This window comes from Chlorocebus sabaeus, chromosome 23 (assembly GCF_047675955.1).
Source record: "Chlorocebus sabaeus isolate Y175 chromosome 23, mChlSab1.0.hap1, whole genome shotgun sequence".
Lineage (NCBI taxonomy): Eukaryota > Metazoa > Chordata > Mammalia > Primates > Cercopithecidae > Chlorocebus > Chlorocebus sabaeus.
In genome coordinates, this window is record NC_132926.1 from 20293038 (window position 1) to 20309106 (window position 16069).

Sequence of the window (16069 nt, forward strand, 5' to 3'; positions counted from 1 at the left end):
TCTTATTCTTCTTTCTTATACTTTTCTGTTTCTTTCTTTCTTTTCTAAAATTGTGCTAAAACTTTATTTTCAGATTCAAGGTAAACAAATGCCAAATCTGTCCTCGTGGTCAGGGCCAATTCTAGAAGACTACTACTAAGTTTTCATTGACTCTTTATAGATAAAATATTTTCTCAAAATTAAGGTTTTATTGTTCACTTTAAAAGTTAATCAAGTCATTTCTTACCCTTATCTTTTAGTCTTGTTGTTAGTACTGTTCTTGTTCCTCTTTCCTCCTACTCTCGTTATATAAATAGCTTATTTTTATCTCTATATAATATGAATTTACATAACTAGGAATTATGAATACTCCAGATTATAGAAATTTGTGTTCATTCACTCGTTTGTGTTTATTCACAGACATGTCTTATGAGCTAAGCACTATTCTTAGCACTTAGAATTATTACTTTTTTTTAAAAGTTCCATATTCAGAGTGAACAAATTAGTTCTTCATGAACCCATTTTGGAAAGTCCAAAATTACATTTGTTCCTGGAATTCTGGAACAATACAAAAAAATCCCCAATGAAATTTGAAAACATCCTAACTTCACCCCAATTTTAAGCATGTGTTAAGTCAGAAAGGTTTATATAATAGAAGAGGGCTGTTTGTGTAATTTACAGATTTACAAGTTTAAGTCTTTTAACACACAATAAGGCTAAAAGCCTTAAATTATTATGAATTCATATTAGAAAATGAGAGTGCCTTAATGAAATAACAAGATAAATTACCGTCTTTGCTGGCAGTATATTACCATCTCTTACACACGGCTGCAACACTAATGTGCATTTTGTAAAATTAGGCTTTTATAGAATCCGTACTTCTTCTCCCGTCTTCCCTATTATTACTTTCTCTAGTCTTTCTAATATCATCGGGTACATAATCACCAGTGGTATCAAAGCAGAACACATAACCATTGAAAAGTTCATAATTAATTCAATCAAGAATGTACTCTCAAGGGAAAAAAAAACTCCATTTTGTCTAGAGAACTGAATGTGATCATTTTTATGTAAGCGTTTCTGGAAAAAAAAAACTTAGCTAGACAGTCACTGTGTTTTAAAATCTGGTATTCTGTAAGATAAGTTTTTAATTATCCCATGTAAATATTTAGGAGTGGAATTACTATGTAATATATTAAGTGTGTGTTTAACCTTATAAGAAATTTCGAAACTGTTTTCCTGAGTAGCTATACCATTTTCATTCACACTAGCTATGTAGTTCGAGTTGCTTGACATCCTCACCACACTTGGTCTTGCCAGAGTGGTTTTCATTTTGCCCATTCTAATAGATGTGTAGTGATATCATATTATGATTTTAATTTGCATTTGTCTAACGGGTAAAGGCTAATGATGTTGAACCCCTTGTCCTGTGCTTATTTGACACCTCAACAACTTAGATGAATCTCAAAAGCATTATGCTAAATGAATTGTATGTGTCTCTAATTATACTCTTGAAAGAAAAATCTTCAATGATGAATAACAGATCAGTTTCAAGGAGTAAAGGATTTGTTGTTGTTGTTGTTGTTTGCTTTTGTTTTGTTCCTGTGAGTACCATAAGTACCACTCAAACCAAGAATACTGATTGGATGATGCTTATGGTACTTGAGAAAACTAATATATGTGTTAAAATGTATGTAAGTATACACTAAGAGGTCAATTATGCTGTATGATAACTTAAAAATACAATTATTATTCTGTAATCATCATTAAACTTTAAAAAATATTCTCTGCCATTAGATATTTGTGGAAATTTTCTAATAATAAAGTATGAGATAATTGGGCTTAAAATTTTAAAAATTTTGTGGGGAGAAATAAAATTTCATTAATGAACTAGTACTCTGGTTTCTTATTAATTTTGTATACAATTTTTAATCCTGTCTTACTATTTGCCTGGATTTATACACAGATTAAGTTCAATAACAAATTTTATGGATAGGAAATAAGTATACTTTTGTCAGTGGTCTCTATGAGAATCCCTTAAAATTTTAAACATTCATTAATGTCCAAATCATAATAATTAACTTGGAATTTAGCAATAGTCTTTGCCATTTATTAGACGCAAAGTATTTAGCTCTATAAAAACAAACCTATTTACACATTTACACACATTAGTTAAATATAATGCAATAATTTCATTACAATGCCATAAAATAAATATGTTTTAAATCATTGGCATAATAGTAAAATCAATAACTGGTTCTTGGTCTCGCTAAGATTTTGCAGTAGGATGTAGAACAACACGTTATGTAACTCTGATGAAGCTAAAAGTCAGCGCTTGAGTTAATTGTCAAGCAACTGAAAACTGGTAGGTAAAATGCAACCCTCACCATTCCCCAGATTATATAGGTACACTTTTCCCTAAGAATGAAACTGTTGGTATTAGTATATGAAGTCTTACACCAGTCTAAACTCCTTCCCTAGAATACAATTCAAATTACTTACCACGGTTTTGAGACCATACATTAGGAAATAGTTTTCTGCCTCCCAAGTTCTTCCCCCTGACTGTTTCATTCTCAATCTATCTTCCAGCCACCTGGACCTTCTTTTCATACTTAAATTACACCAAGCACTTATTTCTTTGGGGATTCTTGTACCTGCTGTTACTTATGATGATAATGGTCTTCCCTTCAATCTTTTCATTGCTGGGTTCTTTTCCTCCTCTCATAGTCTCAACTTCTTATCCATTATTCATAATTGCCTTTCTTGGCCAGTATATGCAAAGTAAAATTTCCTGGATTATCTTCATCACACCGCACTTGTTATTTCCTCAATGCTATCACAATTTGATGTTTATTTAATTTGTTTGTTTACTGTCTGCTTTCCCCCAGACAGCAAGGTCTATTTCCTAGTACAGTGCCATGCAAGTATTAGAAACTCAATAAATATTTATTGAAGACAGGAAGGCAGGAAGCAGGCAGGAAGGAATTTGTCCACCTTGCATTTATATTCATTCTGCATTTAACACATTACCTCAGAGCTCAACAGGGGCCAAATGGTATCTTATGTTAGCTTATTTCAGGGGAAAAATGAACAGAATCATGTGGGTTTAACGGTTTAAAACTGCAAAAATTAGCCGGGCATGGTGGCGCACCCCTGTAATCTCAGCTACTCAGGAGGCTGAAGTGGGAGAATTGCTTGAACCTGGGAGGTGGAGGCTGCAGTGAGCTATCGCACCACTGCACTCCAGCCTGGGCGACAGAGTGAGACCCTGTCTCAATAAAAATAAGTAAATAAAATAAAAATAAATAATGTTTGAGTATAAGATGTATATCTGGGTATACAATTACTTTGTCTCAGAATCAATAAGTGAAGTAAATCAATATATAGGTATGACATTGTCTATAAGTAAATTTATAAAAGCAGTGTTATATATTATTACATTATATATAATATATTATATTTTTAAAACTATGTCCTTCTTCTAGAATATAGGCTTTACAAGAGCAAGGATTCTGTTTGCCTCGTTCAGCACCATATCTTCAGCAGCTGGCACGGTACTAGCAACATAGTGGGTAGGAATTAATAAAACGTGATTAACAAAATAAATAGTAATCCAGGAGGGCATAGTGTGGGTTACCTGAATCAGAGTATACAACTACGATCTCTAATTTGGTGCTTTATGCGCATTTGCACTTTTCTGATATATTTTATTAAAACTTAAACAACTGTTAAGAATCTGCTTGGTACATCACATACAACCTGAAGTAAAAGAGACTAAAATTGAATCAAGAAATTTCTCCATCCTCATATGACTTTCTAGAATTTACTGTGATGCTTGGTCATCAGAGAAATTGAGCTGCACATGCAAAGGGAAGTCGATCTCCCAAGAGGACTTCCATCATGGACCATGGAAACTGTGTAAATGGCCTGTTGAGCACAAGAGTACCTGGAAAATTACAATCAACTGTAATAGATGTTTTGAGGAGTATGTGAGTACTCATATATTTTTGTTTTTATGACACTGAGTTCATTTTATTTGCATTTTAAAAATTATTAATTATGCAATATTAATGTATTTAATTTAAACAAATTTAATAAATTTAATTATTAATATATAAAATATTTTCTTGAGGTGACATGCAATGTGACTGAAAGGTTGTAGATTTTTGTTTATCTAGGCAAAGTCACTTTTATTATTTCAGGCTTTAAAATACAATAATTTGCTTAGCTAAATATCGTTCCATGTATGACCTCACTTTTTAAACTTTAAATAGAAAATACCTATGATAAAATTACATCTCAAACACTGAGCCATCACTCTGATGAAAATTCTGTATTGAAGAAAGATGACATGATTTAAAAAAATAGATAAGAGGTGGCCGGGCACGGTGGCTCACACCTCTAATCCCAGCATTTTGGGAGGCTGAGGCGGGCGGATCACGAGGTCAGGAGATCGAGACCATCCTGGCTAACACAGCGAAACCCCTTCTCTACTAAAAATATAAAAAATTAGCTGGGCGTGGTGACAGGCATCTGTAGTCCCAGCTACTCCGGAGGCTGAGGCGGGAGAATGGTGTGAACCCAGGAGGCAAGATTCCACCACTGCACTCCAGTATGGGCAACAGAGTGAGACTCCGTCTCAAAAAATTAATTAATTAATTAATTAAGTAAAATAAATAAATAAATAAATAAATTTTAAAAAATACACACACACACACACACACACACACACATATGGTAAGCTGCTCTGAAAGCAATGCCTGTGAAAGGTGATAGGAAAATAAGCCCAGTGTTTAAAGGGATTTGATTAAGTTTAATGTGGCATAACACTATTTGTGAGGATACAATGAGAAGAGCAATTTGCAACCTAGAAGAAGGCCCTCATCAGAACCCAGCCATACTGGCATCCTGATCTCAGACTTCCAGTCTCCAGAACTGAGAAACACATATCTGTTGTTTATAGGCCATGTAATCTATGGTGTTTTTTTTTAGTAGCAGAAGCAGACTAAGGAATCAGCTTCATGTAGATTCCTCCCATTATGCATCAGGATAGGTCTGTATCATCAACAGCATATGACAGAAGCAATGGTGTATAATTTTTGACACTTTATTGTAAAGACCATGGCTTTCATTTTGAAAATCTTCTCTCCCACTCCCTTCCTCCCTCCTTCTTTCCTCCCCCAATCCATTCTGTCTCATCTCTCCAACTCTCCAACACCATGTAGAGCTCATAAGACAAGAAACTGGAACTTCCTTTTAATGGCCACATTGGAGTGAGCCTGAAAATTGATTTTCTAGCACCTTAAGATGGCCAGGACCCTGTTCAACAACTTGACTGCAGTCTTATGAGAGATCCTAAGTTGCAATCACCAAACTACCCATTCTTGGATTCCTGCTCCTCAAACACTGCAAAATAAGAAGTATTTCTTATTTTCAATTGCTAACTTTTGAATAACTGGTGATGTAGACATAGATAACTAATGCAAAGACAGATGATATCTAAGGTTGCAATGAATTAAAGTAACTTAAACTGTCATACACTGAAATAGTGTTTTGCTAAATTTCTTACAATGAAATACATCCATGCTACGTCCTAGACATTTCATCAAGAGTAATAACAGATGCCTTCACCATCACTTGTACAATAACATCCATGACAGTTTGTTTTCAATTAGCTTCAAACTAGAAGCATCAAGGGGATACTGGGTAAATGTACTGTAATTCATACCATGGAATTCATAATAATGAAAAAGAACTCATGATATGTGCAAAAGTATTATATCTCAAAAATATTATGTTGAGCAAAAGAAGCTGGGCACAAAAAAGTAAGCATATTGTTAATTTCATTATTATGAAGTTGTGCAACAGAAAAATATAATCTATGATTAAAGAAATCAGAAAAGAGGCTACCAGGGGCAAGCAGGGATTGGAGAGAGGAAGAATGATGACTATTAAAGAAGCACAATAAAACATGTGATGTGATAGAAAAATCACACACACACACGCATTCTTTCTCACACACACACACACAAGGGTGGCGGTTATAATGCTGCATACATTTGGAAAAAAACTTCATCTAACTGTATATTAAATTCTGAATAATTTATTGAATCTATATTATGTCTTTATTTAAAAAAAAATAGTTGTGGGGGAAAAGTCTATTATGTGGTGAGTGAATTGGAAGTTAGCAAAAACATATTCAGAAAGGTATTTTGGGCAGTGTTGAAGTAACCCAGGTGACAGATGATGTCGAATTTTGTTATATGATCAGATGTATGAGGCACAAAGAAAATTGAAAAGTCATGACCCTGAATAGCAAAATGCCAGCTTAGATTGTTTCCTTCCTCATTACTCTCCAGATTCCACAACAACTGCTTCCACTTCATGCTGTCCAATATAAACTTGACCATCAAGAGTAGCAACCTGAGTTTGCTCTGAATAATGAGTTGAATACATTTGCCTAGCAACTCAGTGATAATGTTTTACAATATCTTTGGGAAAATATCCTTCTTTACATACAGTGACAAAATTATCTTCAGGAAGGAGTCTTGTATGACAGTACATCTTTTCTCATTTAAATAGAAGCTATTCCACACTGTTCGAGATATTATTAAGTTCAATGTTTAAATAGGCATTCTCAAAATTTAGGGACCTCTACCCAATTTGCTTATTTCATACAAGTCAAAGCAATAGACTGAAGAATTAGAAAAGTTGTACTTTAAAAAAATCCCTCTTCTACACTCCCACAAAGTTCAGAATTTAGCAGGGATGGGGAGACTACTCATGCCTCCTGGGATATATCAGGGGATAAATAATGTTCTGTATTAATAACAAAACCAACAATAACAATAACAGTAGCAAAAATAACACCCAGTAAAAGTCACTTACTCTGTGCCCTTTAACATGTATTGTATGAATTCCTACTCAAAATAAACTTACGAAAAATTATTATCTTCCTTTTTATTTGAGACGGGATCTCACTCTGTCACGCAGGCTTGAGTACAGTGGTGCAAACATGACTCACTGCAGCCTTGAAATCCTGTGCTGAAGTGATCCTCCTGACTTAGCCTCCCAGGAAGCTAGGACCACAGGCATGTGCTACCATACCCAGATAATTTTTTTTTTTTTCTTGAAATACAGTCTCACCGTGTTGCCCAGGCCAGTTTGGAACTCCTGGGCACAAGCGATCCTCCTGCCTCAGCTTTCCAAACCTTCATTTTTTTATATATATGAACAGATAGAGTGAAACTGGTTGACTGAGGGTCAACAAATTGAACCCTGATCAAGTGTGTCTCCATAGCTTATGCTATTAAGAAGTATACCATGCTGTGGAAACTATTTTTTTGCTTATTTTCTTTTATTTTTTTTCTGACAACCGTGTATGCTGACTTAGAGTGAGATACTGTAAAACAAGTTGAAAATATTTCCTTTTATTGAAAAGAATAAAAATTTGGGGGAAAATGAGTGCAATTTGTATTACCTAATTAAGCATACAATTATTGAACATCTGTTAGAGACTAGGTGTGTTATGAAAGGTGAGTTGTATCAATGGCATCTCTTCCTTTGTGGGTTCTAGCTTTTAGCTGAGAGAGATAGAAATTTAAAAGTAAAAATAATAAACCAATAAATAACGTATTTTTTTCTGATTAATTACTAAAGACTATAAGTGAGTACTAAGGCAAAGTAAAGCAGAGAGGATTAGAGGACTTGAAAGTACAGGGTGGAGTGAAGTTTGCAATTTTACATTGAGTGGTAGGTACAGGCTTTATTGAGAAGGTGAAGTTTGAGCAAAAGCTTCCAAAAGGTGAGTTAATCTGTGGATATGTGAGAGAAACACATTGCACAGGGAACATAATATTATACAAAATTTTCCCTATGTTATCATGACTAATTTTCCGATACTGAGAAAAGAAGAAGACAAGCATCATATTCTCTTTTAGTATAGATGGTACACTGCTAAGAAGGAACAGAACTTTCTATAAAAGACTGGTAAAACAGCCCTCGGTGCCTTTTCTTTCCCCTTCCTCGTAGCTACGTGTAGAAGTTTAAGGATTAAATGGCAGAGGAGTACTTGTGGAAGAAGGTTATTGGCTTAGGAGTAGAAGGAGCTGTTCAATTTCTTATCTCCTACCATAGTGGGAGGTAGCTCCACTTCTGCCTACGGAAATCAGGTAATTCACTCATAAATGTCCACCATAAAAAAAGACTAAGAGGCCAATTTTTATCTCTACTACAAACACAAAAACTTTTACAACCTCTTAGCATTCTCTAAACAAGTGGTTAGAAAATTCTTTAGGGAAATTTGGCCTGATTTCTCTATAATGCAAAAATCCCAGATTTGACTCAAATACAATTCATTTCATAAATTAATTAATAAATTATGCATTTCTTTCTCTTTTTATGTTTGGAGTTGCTTTCCTCAATTATGTATCTCAAGTGTGTTTTCAAAAGCAATTTATAAAAAGAACTGATAACCAACAAAAAAAGAACACGTGAAAGCATCAGTCATTTATTTTTTCCTATCAAGATTTTAATGACATATTATATTCAGTTTGTTTTAGCTGTTTTACTGATATAAATATACAGTAAGTTCTGCTATTTCTTTAGGTGTATTTAAGCAAATACACACTGTATATTTGTCTTACTAGGTAGACTTTAGCTTTACAGCAACACTTGGGTTCATGGCAGGGTTTCAATTATAACAAAGGATCTTTGCTTTAAAACATCCCTTGTTTTCTCCATGATTATGTTATTTGGTACTTATGTGGTTTTCTTTATGAATGGGTGGAGAGTGTAGTATCAGTGCTACTTATTTAGCATTTACATGGTATTTTATCTATGCAGAGTTTTACAATGATTTTTATAATAATATAGAATTATTACCATAGTTTGTGCTCTTATATCATAATACTGTAGGGATTAATATGATTTGAAGTTAAGTTTTATTTTTACCCTGAACCACTAATGTGTAACTTTAAAGGAGCTTTTTATTTCCTTTTTAAAAGGATATTTATTCTGTAGTATGGGGAACAAATGAATAGGAAATAACCCTCCCCAGTAACGCAAGTTAGAGAGGACTTTTACATTTCTAAACAACCAAAGTATTTTCTTACGTTTAGAAAAAAAAAGCGGGGGGGCGAGGGGTGACTATACTTGTTCAATGTGATGTATTGCGATACGAATTCAAGGAGGGGATCTTAATTCTGTTCTACAGCTAATAGTAAAGGATCCTTGAAGAAGTCCCTTAATCTCTCAATATCTCATTTTCTACAGTTGTCAGAAGAAAATACTATCTTTTTCATCTAACTCATGAGTCTACTGAGAGAATAAAACTGTGAATGCAAACATTCGTGTAAAAATGTAAAATCCCTATTACTTTCTAGAAATTATAACTTCTTATTACCCTAGAAATTAAAACGTAAGAGCTTTTATGTTGTTACCACATAGTAATGTTAATTAACTGGTTGCTAGTATGATTGGGGTGATTAAAAATATGTCATCATTCAATACCTACATATTAAAGTTATACATATCCATACATGAAGTTGTAATATTATTTCTACTTTAATATTGAGTATAGTTGCTTCAATTTTGTCTTCCACTTTTCTAAGAATTTGTGTAAGAAAACTGGAGGAAAACATTGAGCAAGTTTCCTACAGATTTGCTCAATAGAAGGCAAAGTCTCCTCTTTAAAAATGGAATGACATGCTATTGTTAAGTTTCTGGATGTTCTGGATGAATAATTAAGTGCAGATTAAACTATACTTTACTTACGTGGACACAACCAATGAGGAAATATATTATCTAAACATAATTTTGGTTCAGCTGTAAATAATTCCATTTAATATGCTCTTAAATTAAGAAAAACTGAATTTTAGACTGTTACTAAGCATTTCTGTCTAGACCTTTCAATCAAAGCAATGAAAATGTAATAATGATGTCATTATTGGAGACTAAGTATCTTAAACCATGTCTTTATATAGATTAGACATTTTGATTTATTCAGTGGACTGAATGGATGTAAAGTATGTTGTGGATTCTATCATCTGACGACAGAATGAGAGAATCATGAATATTAAAACTAGTAAATAACTTATAGATAATCCAGTCCACCTGTTACACTTCTAGGAACACTATTGATGGATTGAGACTCCAAACTGATTAAAAAAACACAGAAGATAATATTGACAGATCTAAAAAACCAAGTTATTATGATTCATATGTATACACATATATAAACATCATTATGTATGTATACATGTTTACTTATATCCACATTCATACTTATTATATTATGTTGCTTCTAATTATCTATTGTGTTTAAGCAAGTTATTTAATCTGTCTATAATCTTGGTTTCCTAGTCTTTCAAATATGGTTGATGATAAATATTTTATGGAGTCACAGTGAGGATTAAGTGTGTGTTTGTGTGTGTGTGTGTGTTTGCGCGTGTATCTTATTTGATTCAGTGTGTATGTATAACATGACACAAGTGGGGCATGAAATTGATATTATCTTATGACTATTTGATTTCTGACTTTGAAGAGGTCACATAGGTGTCTGATACCCCGGCAGCAGAAAGATGCATTGTCTTCTGCATGACTACCTGAATAAAGTATCACATCTGGAATATTCATCTCAACTGAAATCCTGAATCTTTAAGCATTTGAATAGTGCTGACACCCGTAGTGATCAAACCATCTCCAAACTACTCTGATTATAACTTTTAATTACAATTCAGTCTTCTACAATCAGTCAATTTGGCAGAAGTATTTGGAGAACAACAAGTATGTATAATTCCAGTAAAGCCTACTTGTACTTAAACTGAAAAGTCTGTCTTGAAATGACTGGGAAATTGTAGTAGAGAGGTAGCCAGGACCCTAGTAGCATAATATTTATAGCAAAGAAATACAGTATCTAAAATTAGTCTTAACTTCCTTCCAATTTGAGTGGAAATCCTTGGCATGAAACAATTTTTTAAAGTATAGAACAGAGACCTCTGTCATTAAAATATATATGCTTTAAATCAATTATTTTGAGGAAATTAGCTGCTCTAAATGAATCTAGGACATGAAACAGGCATTTATATAACTCATTATTTAAATTACAAGCCAATTTTCAACTTCTGCCTGCAATTCAGGTGTTTTGTTTAGATAGTAGTGGGCAACTGGGTTCTGGGAAATACTGGGTGATGAGTATTTACTTTCTTTCTGTTCTTCTTTATTTTTTCTTTCAGGTTAATGGTGGCTTCAGGATAACCTTTCAAATTTGGAAGGTAGAATAACCCTACCATTCAAATAGTCTACCCAGTCTACCTCAGGATAGACTATTTGAAATGTTTTGTCTACAAGTAAAGCAATTTAGGCTGCTGAGGAAATAAATTTTTTTCTGGAGGATACCAGATGGAGCATTTAGAAAGATAAGGAGTAAAAAGCTTGTCGGTAGAGATTAATTCTGTAAACAAATAAGGGTATATTGAAGAATCAAAATATTTTTTTTCTACATGCTTAGTCCTAGCCTATTAAAGAAATATGTAAAATAAAATTATAGAATAAAAACACTTTAGCAGCTCATAAGAAACATCATGGAAAGCATCTTAGTTTAGGCAACAGCTAAAAGTAGAAAATATGTATAAACCTTTAACTGCATTTTCTGTTTAAAAATTCAGAATGAGCACTTTAAAGTTTGGATGGATCATCAAAAATTCAGTCCAATTTATTTCTGCTCAGTCTATCCTTGAAAAATAATTGTTTGTCACTCTAAGCATATTATAAAATCTTATTTTATTCTAATAAAATGAAAACACTTTATGTTTCACTTATTCTTGTTTACTCTAAATTATTTTTTTATATTTTTCTATATTTTTTCTTCCCTTTAGTGTATTTTCACTCTGACATGGAATAAAATTACACCAAAAAAGTTTATAAGAGTATAAGATTTGTTTTAAAATCTCTATTCACATATATGTGGTATATATATAGTTTTTCAATATAATCACATACACATTATATATGTATATATGTTTTATTTTTTTTTGGAACCAATATCTTCTCATAACTAATGTGGATGCGTTCTTTATACTATTCCTCATGCTTTATTATATGTATAATTTTCTCAATGATTGACATACAAATAAAAGATTATTGATGTTAAATTGATTCATCCTGCCCAGCTGAATAATAAAGTATGAATTATCAAAACACTTTTAAATATTAAATATAGTAATAAATAAACTTTTGGAAATCAGCAAAGTATAGACCACTTTTCTTCAAAGTGAGATCTAGGGTACTTGTTGAAAATATTCCTGTTGAATATTTCTGTTCTCCACCCCAGACATAATGATTCAAAAGCATTCAGTGTATAGTGTAGGAATCTCCATTTTAGCAAGTTCTGCAGGTTATTTTTTATGACAGCACAAGATATGTGAATGTTTAAAAATTTTGAGTTTCAGAAATTAACTATTTCACTTATAAGAAGACATATTAGTTATTAATATTCTCACTTCGATGCTTTATCTATCTCCTTGTTTTACTTTTGTAAAGACACAGACTAATAAACTTTGTCATTTAATGAGGATGAAAACAATCTTTTGAGTTATATAAATAAAAAACCAATTATTTATTTTGATTTCTCTTTAACTTTCCAGGTGGTTCTGCTACTACTGTTTACCACAAAAGTATTATTTCATAAATAATTATTTCATTTCCTATGGGCTCCTCATGTCTCAAATATTTCCCAATTATTTATTGTCCTTCCTTAGGATCAACTTTAGAGATCAAAGCTTCTATTTACCTCCAGTCCTACTAAACGATTCAAATGACTTTTTTTATGGGATTGCAGCAGACTGAAACTCTGATCACATTCTCTGCACCAAACAGCAATGACTCCATTCTCTGTCACTATGAGAGAATGCAAAGATTACCACTTTGGGGAGTTTCCATTACAGATAGCTCATGTTTTTAGAGCTCTTTTAAAAAACTCATCTAAGATAGTCTGGTACAAATTGAAAATTAGAACGCATCATCAAATTTACTTTTTATATGACATTGAAATGGAAAACGTGGGGCTGTGGCAACAAGAAGACACCTGAAATAATATTTTATTATGAACTACAGTAAAGTTAAACATGTTTAGGTTAAAATAGGGTTACTGAAGATAAAATGCATAATATTTTTATCTATTAAGTTAGACAATTGTTTACTAGGATGGAGATGAGTCAAAAATAAAGACATTCCCTTGTGTCTTGTCTAGATTTTAATCCACAGGTTTCATTAATCATAGAAATAGGGGAAAGATATTTTCTATTAGTAAGTAACTATTTTCTAATTTCTGAAACAAATTAACAGCTATCCACAACCTTAAGTATAAAAATGAGTTCAAATTTTGAATCGAAAAATTTTTTTTTCAGGATTTCACTAAATTATCTTACATATAAAACTGTTTCCAGTAAAAGGCCCTCTCCTATTCTGAGAAAGCTGCTGAAATCTTATAATCCTAGTGAAAATACATTCTATTTTTATAGTAAATAAGGAAGGTACAAAAAGTGCTGGAAGAGTTAAGCAGACCTTCTGTTTAGAAACTCTAAAGTGAGATTTTTCTCTCTTTGTTTTGCTGGACTTCTTTATCATAAATCTATCTATCTTACTACCCATCTTAGATAAGAGGGGGCCAGAGAAGTTGCCTAGTTTCAATGATTTTTTTTTAAAAAAAACTAGTTTAACCTCCATCCCTTTCAGCTGCATTTGTTACAACTACCATGTAAGATTGTCATCTCACAAAAAAATGTTAGGGCACTGTCTTGATATAATTTCTATAGCTAGTTTTCATTTGTTTCTTTCTTTACATTGGTAGGATATGAGAGGTATATTTATAGAACTTTATTTCAAAACGAAAGTATAGAAAAATGCAAGTAATGTAAATAGTGGACCTCTAACACGCCTTTGGTCCTAGCTAGAAGGCTTGGAGAGTGGGGGAGGTACTTAGGTAGGTAGACCAGTAGTCAACTAAGCTGCATGGATGGTTACTCCTGTAATACTCTTAGCTCAAGGAAGTTCAAGTAAATTTAAATGCCAGGCACTTCAGAGCATATACATTCTCAGGGTTTTCAGGAGTCCAGTCTCCAGCCTGTCCTTTTTGTTTCTATTCAGTGCAACAAGGTTTTAAAGCATTAATGCATACTTCACGATTTTGGCATCACAATCACCTGGTTCAGCATATTTTCCAACACTGCAGCAAGGCCAACTCTTTTCCAGACACATATTCCCCTATGCAATAATTTAACTACATTCTCCACCCTATGCCCAATAGTCCTCTTCCCATATCAAGGAGGGAGTAGAGGTAATCAGATCAGGATCTCTATATTTCATTAGTGTCCCGTGGCTTCATTGGCCTTCTGTCTGATTTTATGGATGCCCTGAGTATATTTAGAGACGTTCTATCAGGTTAGACAAGCCTCTCTATCCCTTTGGCCCTAACCAGGACTGCTGTCCCTGGTGCTGAACCGTGTTTGCACACGGGGAGTTGGCTGTTGGGTCAATGGGACTGGATGCAAAACCTGGCTGGCTGACTGACCTTAAGAATGCCAGGTGCAGAAGCAAGCGATGCCTTAGTACACAGGAACCGGGCCGCCCGCCGCCCCTCCCCCCAGCTCCCTCACACATATCTCTCCGGTGTGCGCCAGGACCCATTTGTAAATTTCTTCATCAGACCCCCACCCAAAACGCTTGCAACATGGCCTCAAATGCCTGCGTCTATCAGCACAGCCCACTCCAACATCAGACTGCAGTAATGTCAAAATGCTACTCCCCAAATATTTAGTCTTTATGAGGTTACCTTTTCCACTCTAAAACCAAACAAAAAATAAAATAAAATCCAATAAATGAATACATTAACGAAAGTGACCTTCCACTTTTCTTCCTCCAATCCCCGCCCATATATTCACTCTCCCCTAAATTATAAAGCCTCCCATCCTAGGAGAGTGTTTTAAATCTGGGTGGTCTCCAGAGTTCCCCCTCCCCACACCTTCTCCCCACCTCTTCAGAACAAAACGACGCCAAAAAGGGCACATCTTACCCAGGGTAGAGCGACAGCAGGAGCAGAATCCACACCGTCATTTTCTGTGAAAATACAGGAGTCGAGTAGACTGAGCTTCCTGTGCTCCATATATTTGGCGAACTCATCGCTTTTTTTTTTTTCCTCCTCTCGCCTCTTGCCTCTTGGTTGCAGAAGAATCCCTCCCCTTTGTATTATTCTTATGCTTATGATCTGGTGGTGGCTCCCCCCACCTGCCTCTAGTAGGTCCCGTTACTGGGGAGATGGATTGCTACCAGATTTGGGAATTAATATTCAGGGGGCAGAGATAAGATCAGCACAAACGCTTGCAGATACCATCAAAGCGTCACTCTGGCAGCGGCTTCCAAGTCTGGGGGAGTAATATCATCGAGGCAGGGGGAGGGTACAAGGAGAGACTCACACGGAGACAAATAAGGGAGAGGGAAAGACGTGCACACTCGTGTATACTCATGCCCCTCACACTTACGCGTTCTCCCCCGGGTCCATCTCTTTGGGGTTATTTGTTTGTTTTGATTTTTTTTCTTTTACAGGGGGCAGCGCCCTGTGCATGTGTGTGTATTTAAAATAAATAGGAAAAAAATCACTAGCGACTCTGCGTGATTAACTATCACGCAGATTAACTATGAGGTCAAAGTGGAAGTGATGCACGCTGCTGCAGCACGAATTAACACATGCGTGGTGTCTTTCCAAAGCTTTTTAACCCTTTACTGCACACACAAGCACGCAAGGACTGGCATTCATGGGGACAAGAGATGCTTTAGCAAGCCTAGAAACTACATCATCAATGACAGAAGGTTTGTGGTCGTCAGATCTGCCAAGAATCCTTATTTTAAACTCGTACAGTCTTAGAAATCATGGTTGCATTGTTAGAGCTGGGGGAGCAGACAGTGGGGGAGGTGTGAGTGTCTCAGTAAGTCATCCTGTAGGCAGACAGATTTGGTGAATTCAATTTGAATGAGAGAAGAAAACATTGATAGAATTAAAGGACATGGAGAAATTCTATGCTACTCAGAATTCATTCCT

At 34.4% G+C, this 16069-nt stretch overlaps 1 protein-coding gene across 1 annotated transcript in view; it reads right to left on the minus strand.

The window, feature by feature from the left end:
* Positions 1 to 15668, minus strand: part of GABRG2 (gamma-aminobutyric acid type A receptor subunit gamma2) — an 89760-nt gene extending 74092 nt beyond the window's left edge. Inside the window, exon 1 of the mRNA XM_008015221.3 lies at positions 15047 to 15668. Within this exon, the coding sequence (XP_008013412.1) occupies positions 15047 to 15153 (107 nt within the window). The 5' untranslated portion in view covers positions 15154 to 15668. The remainder of the gene's footprint in view (positions 1 to 15046) is intronic.
* Positions 15669 to 16069: the final 401 nt, after the last annotated feature.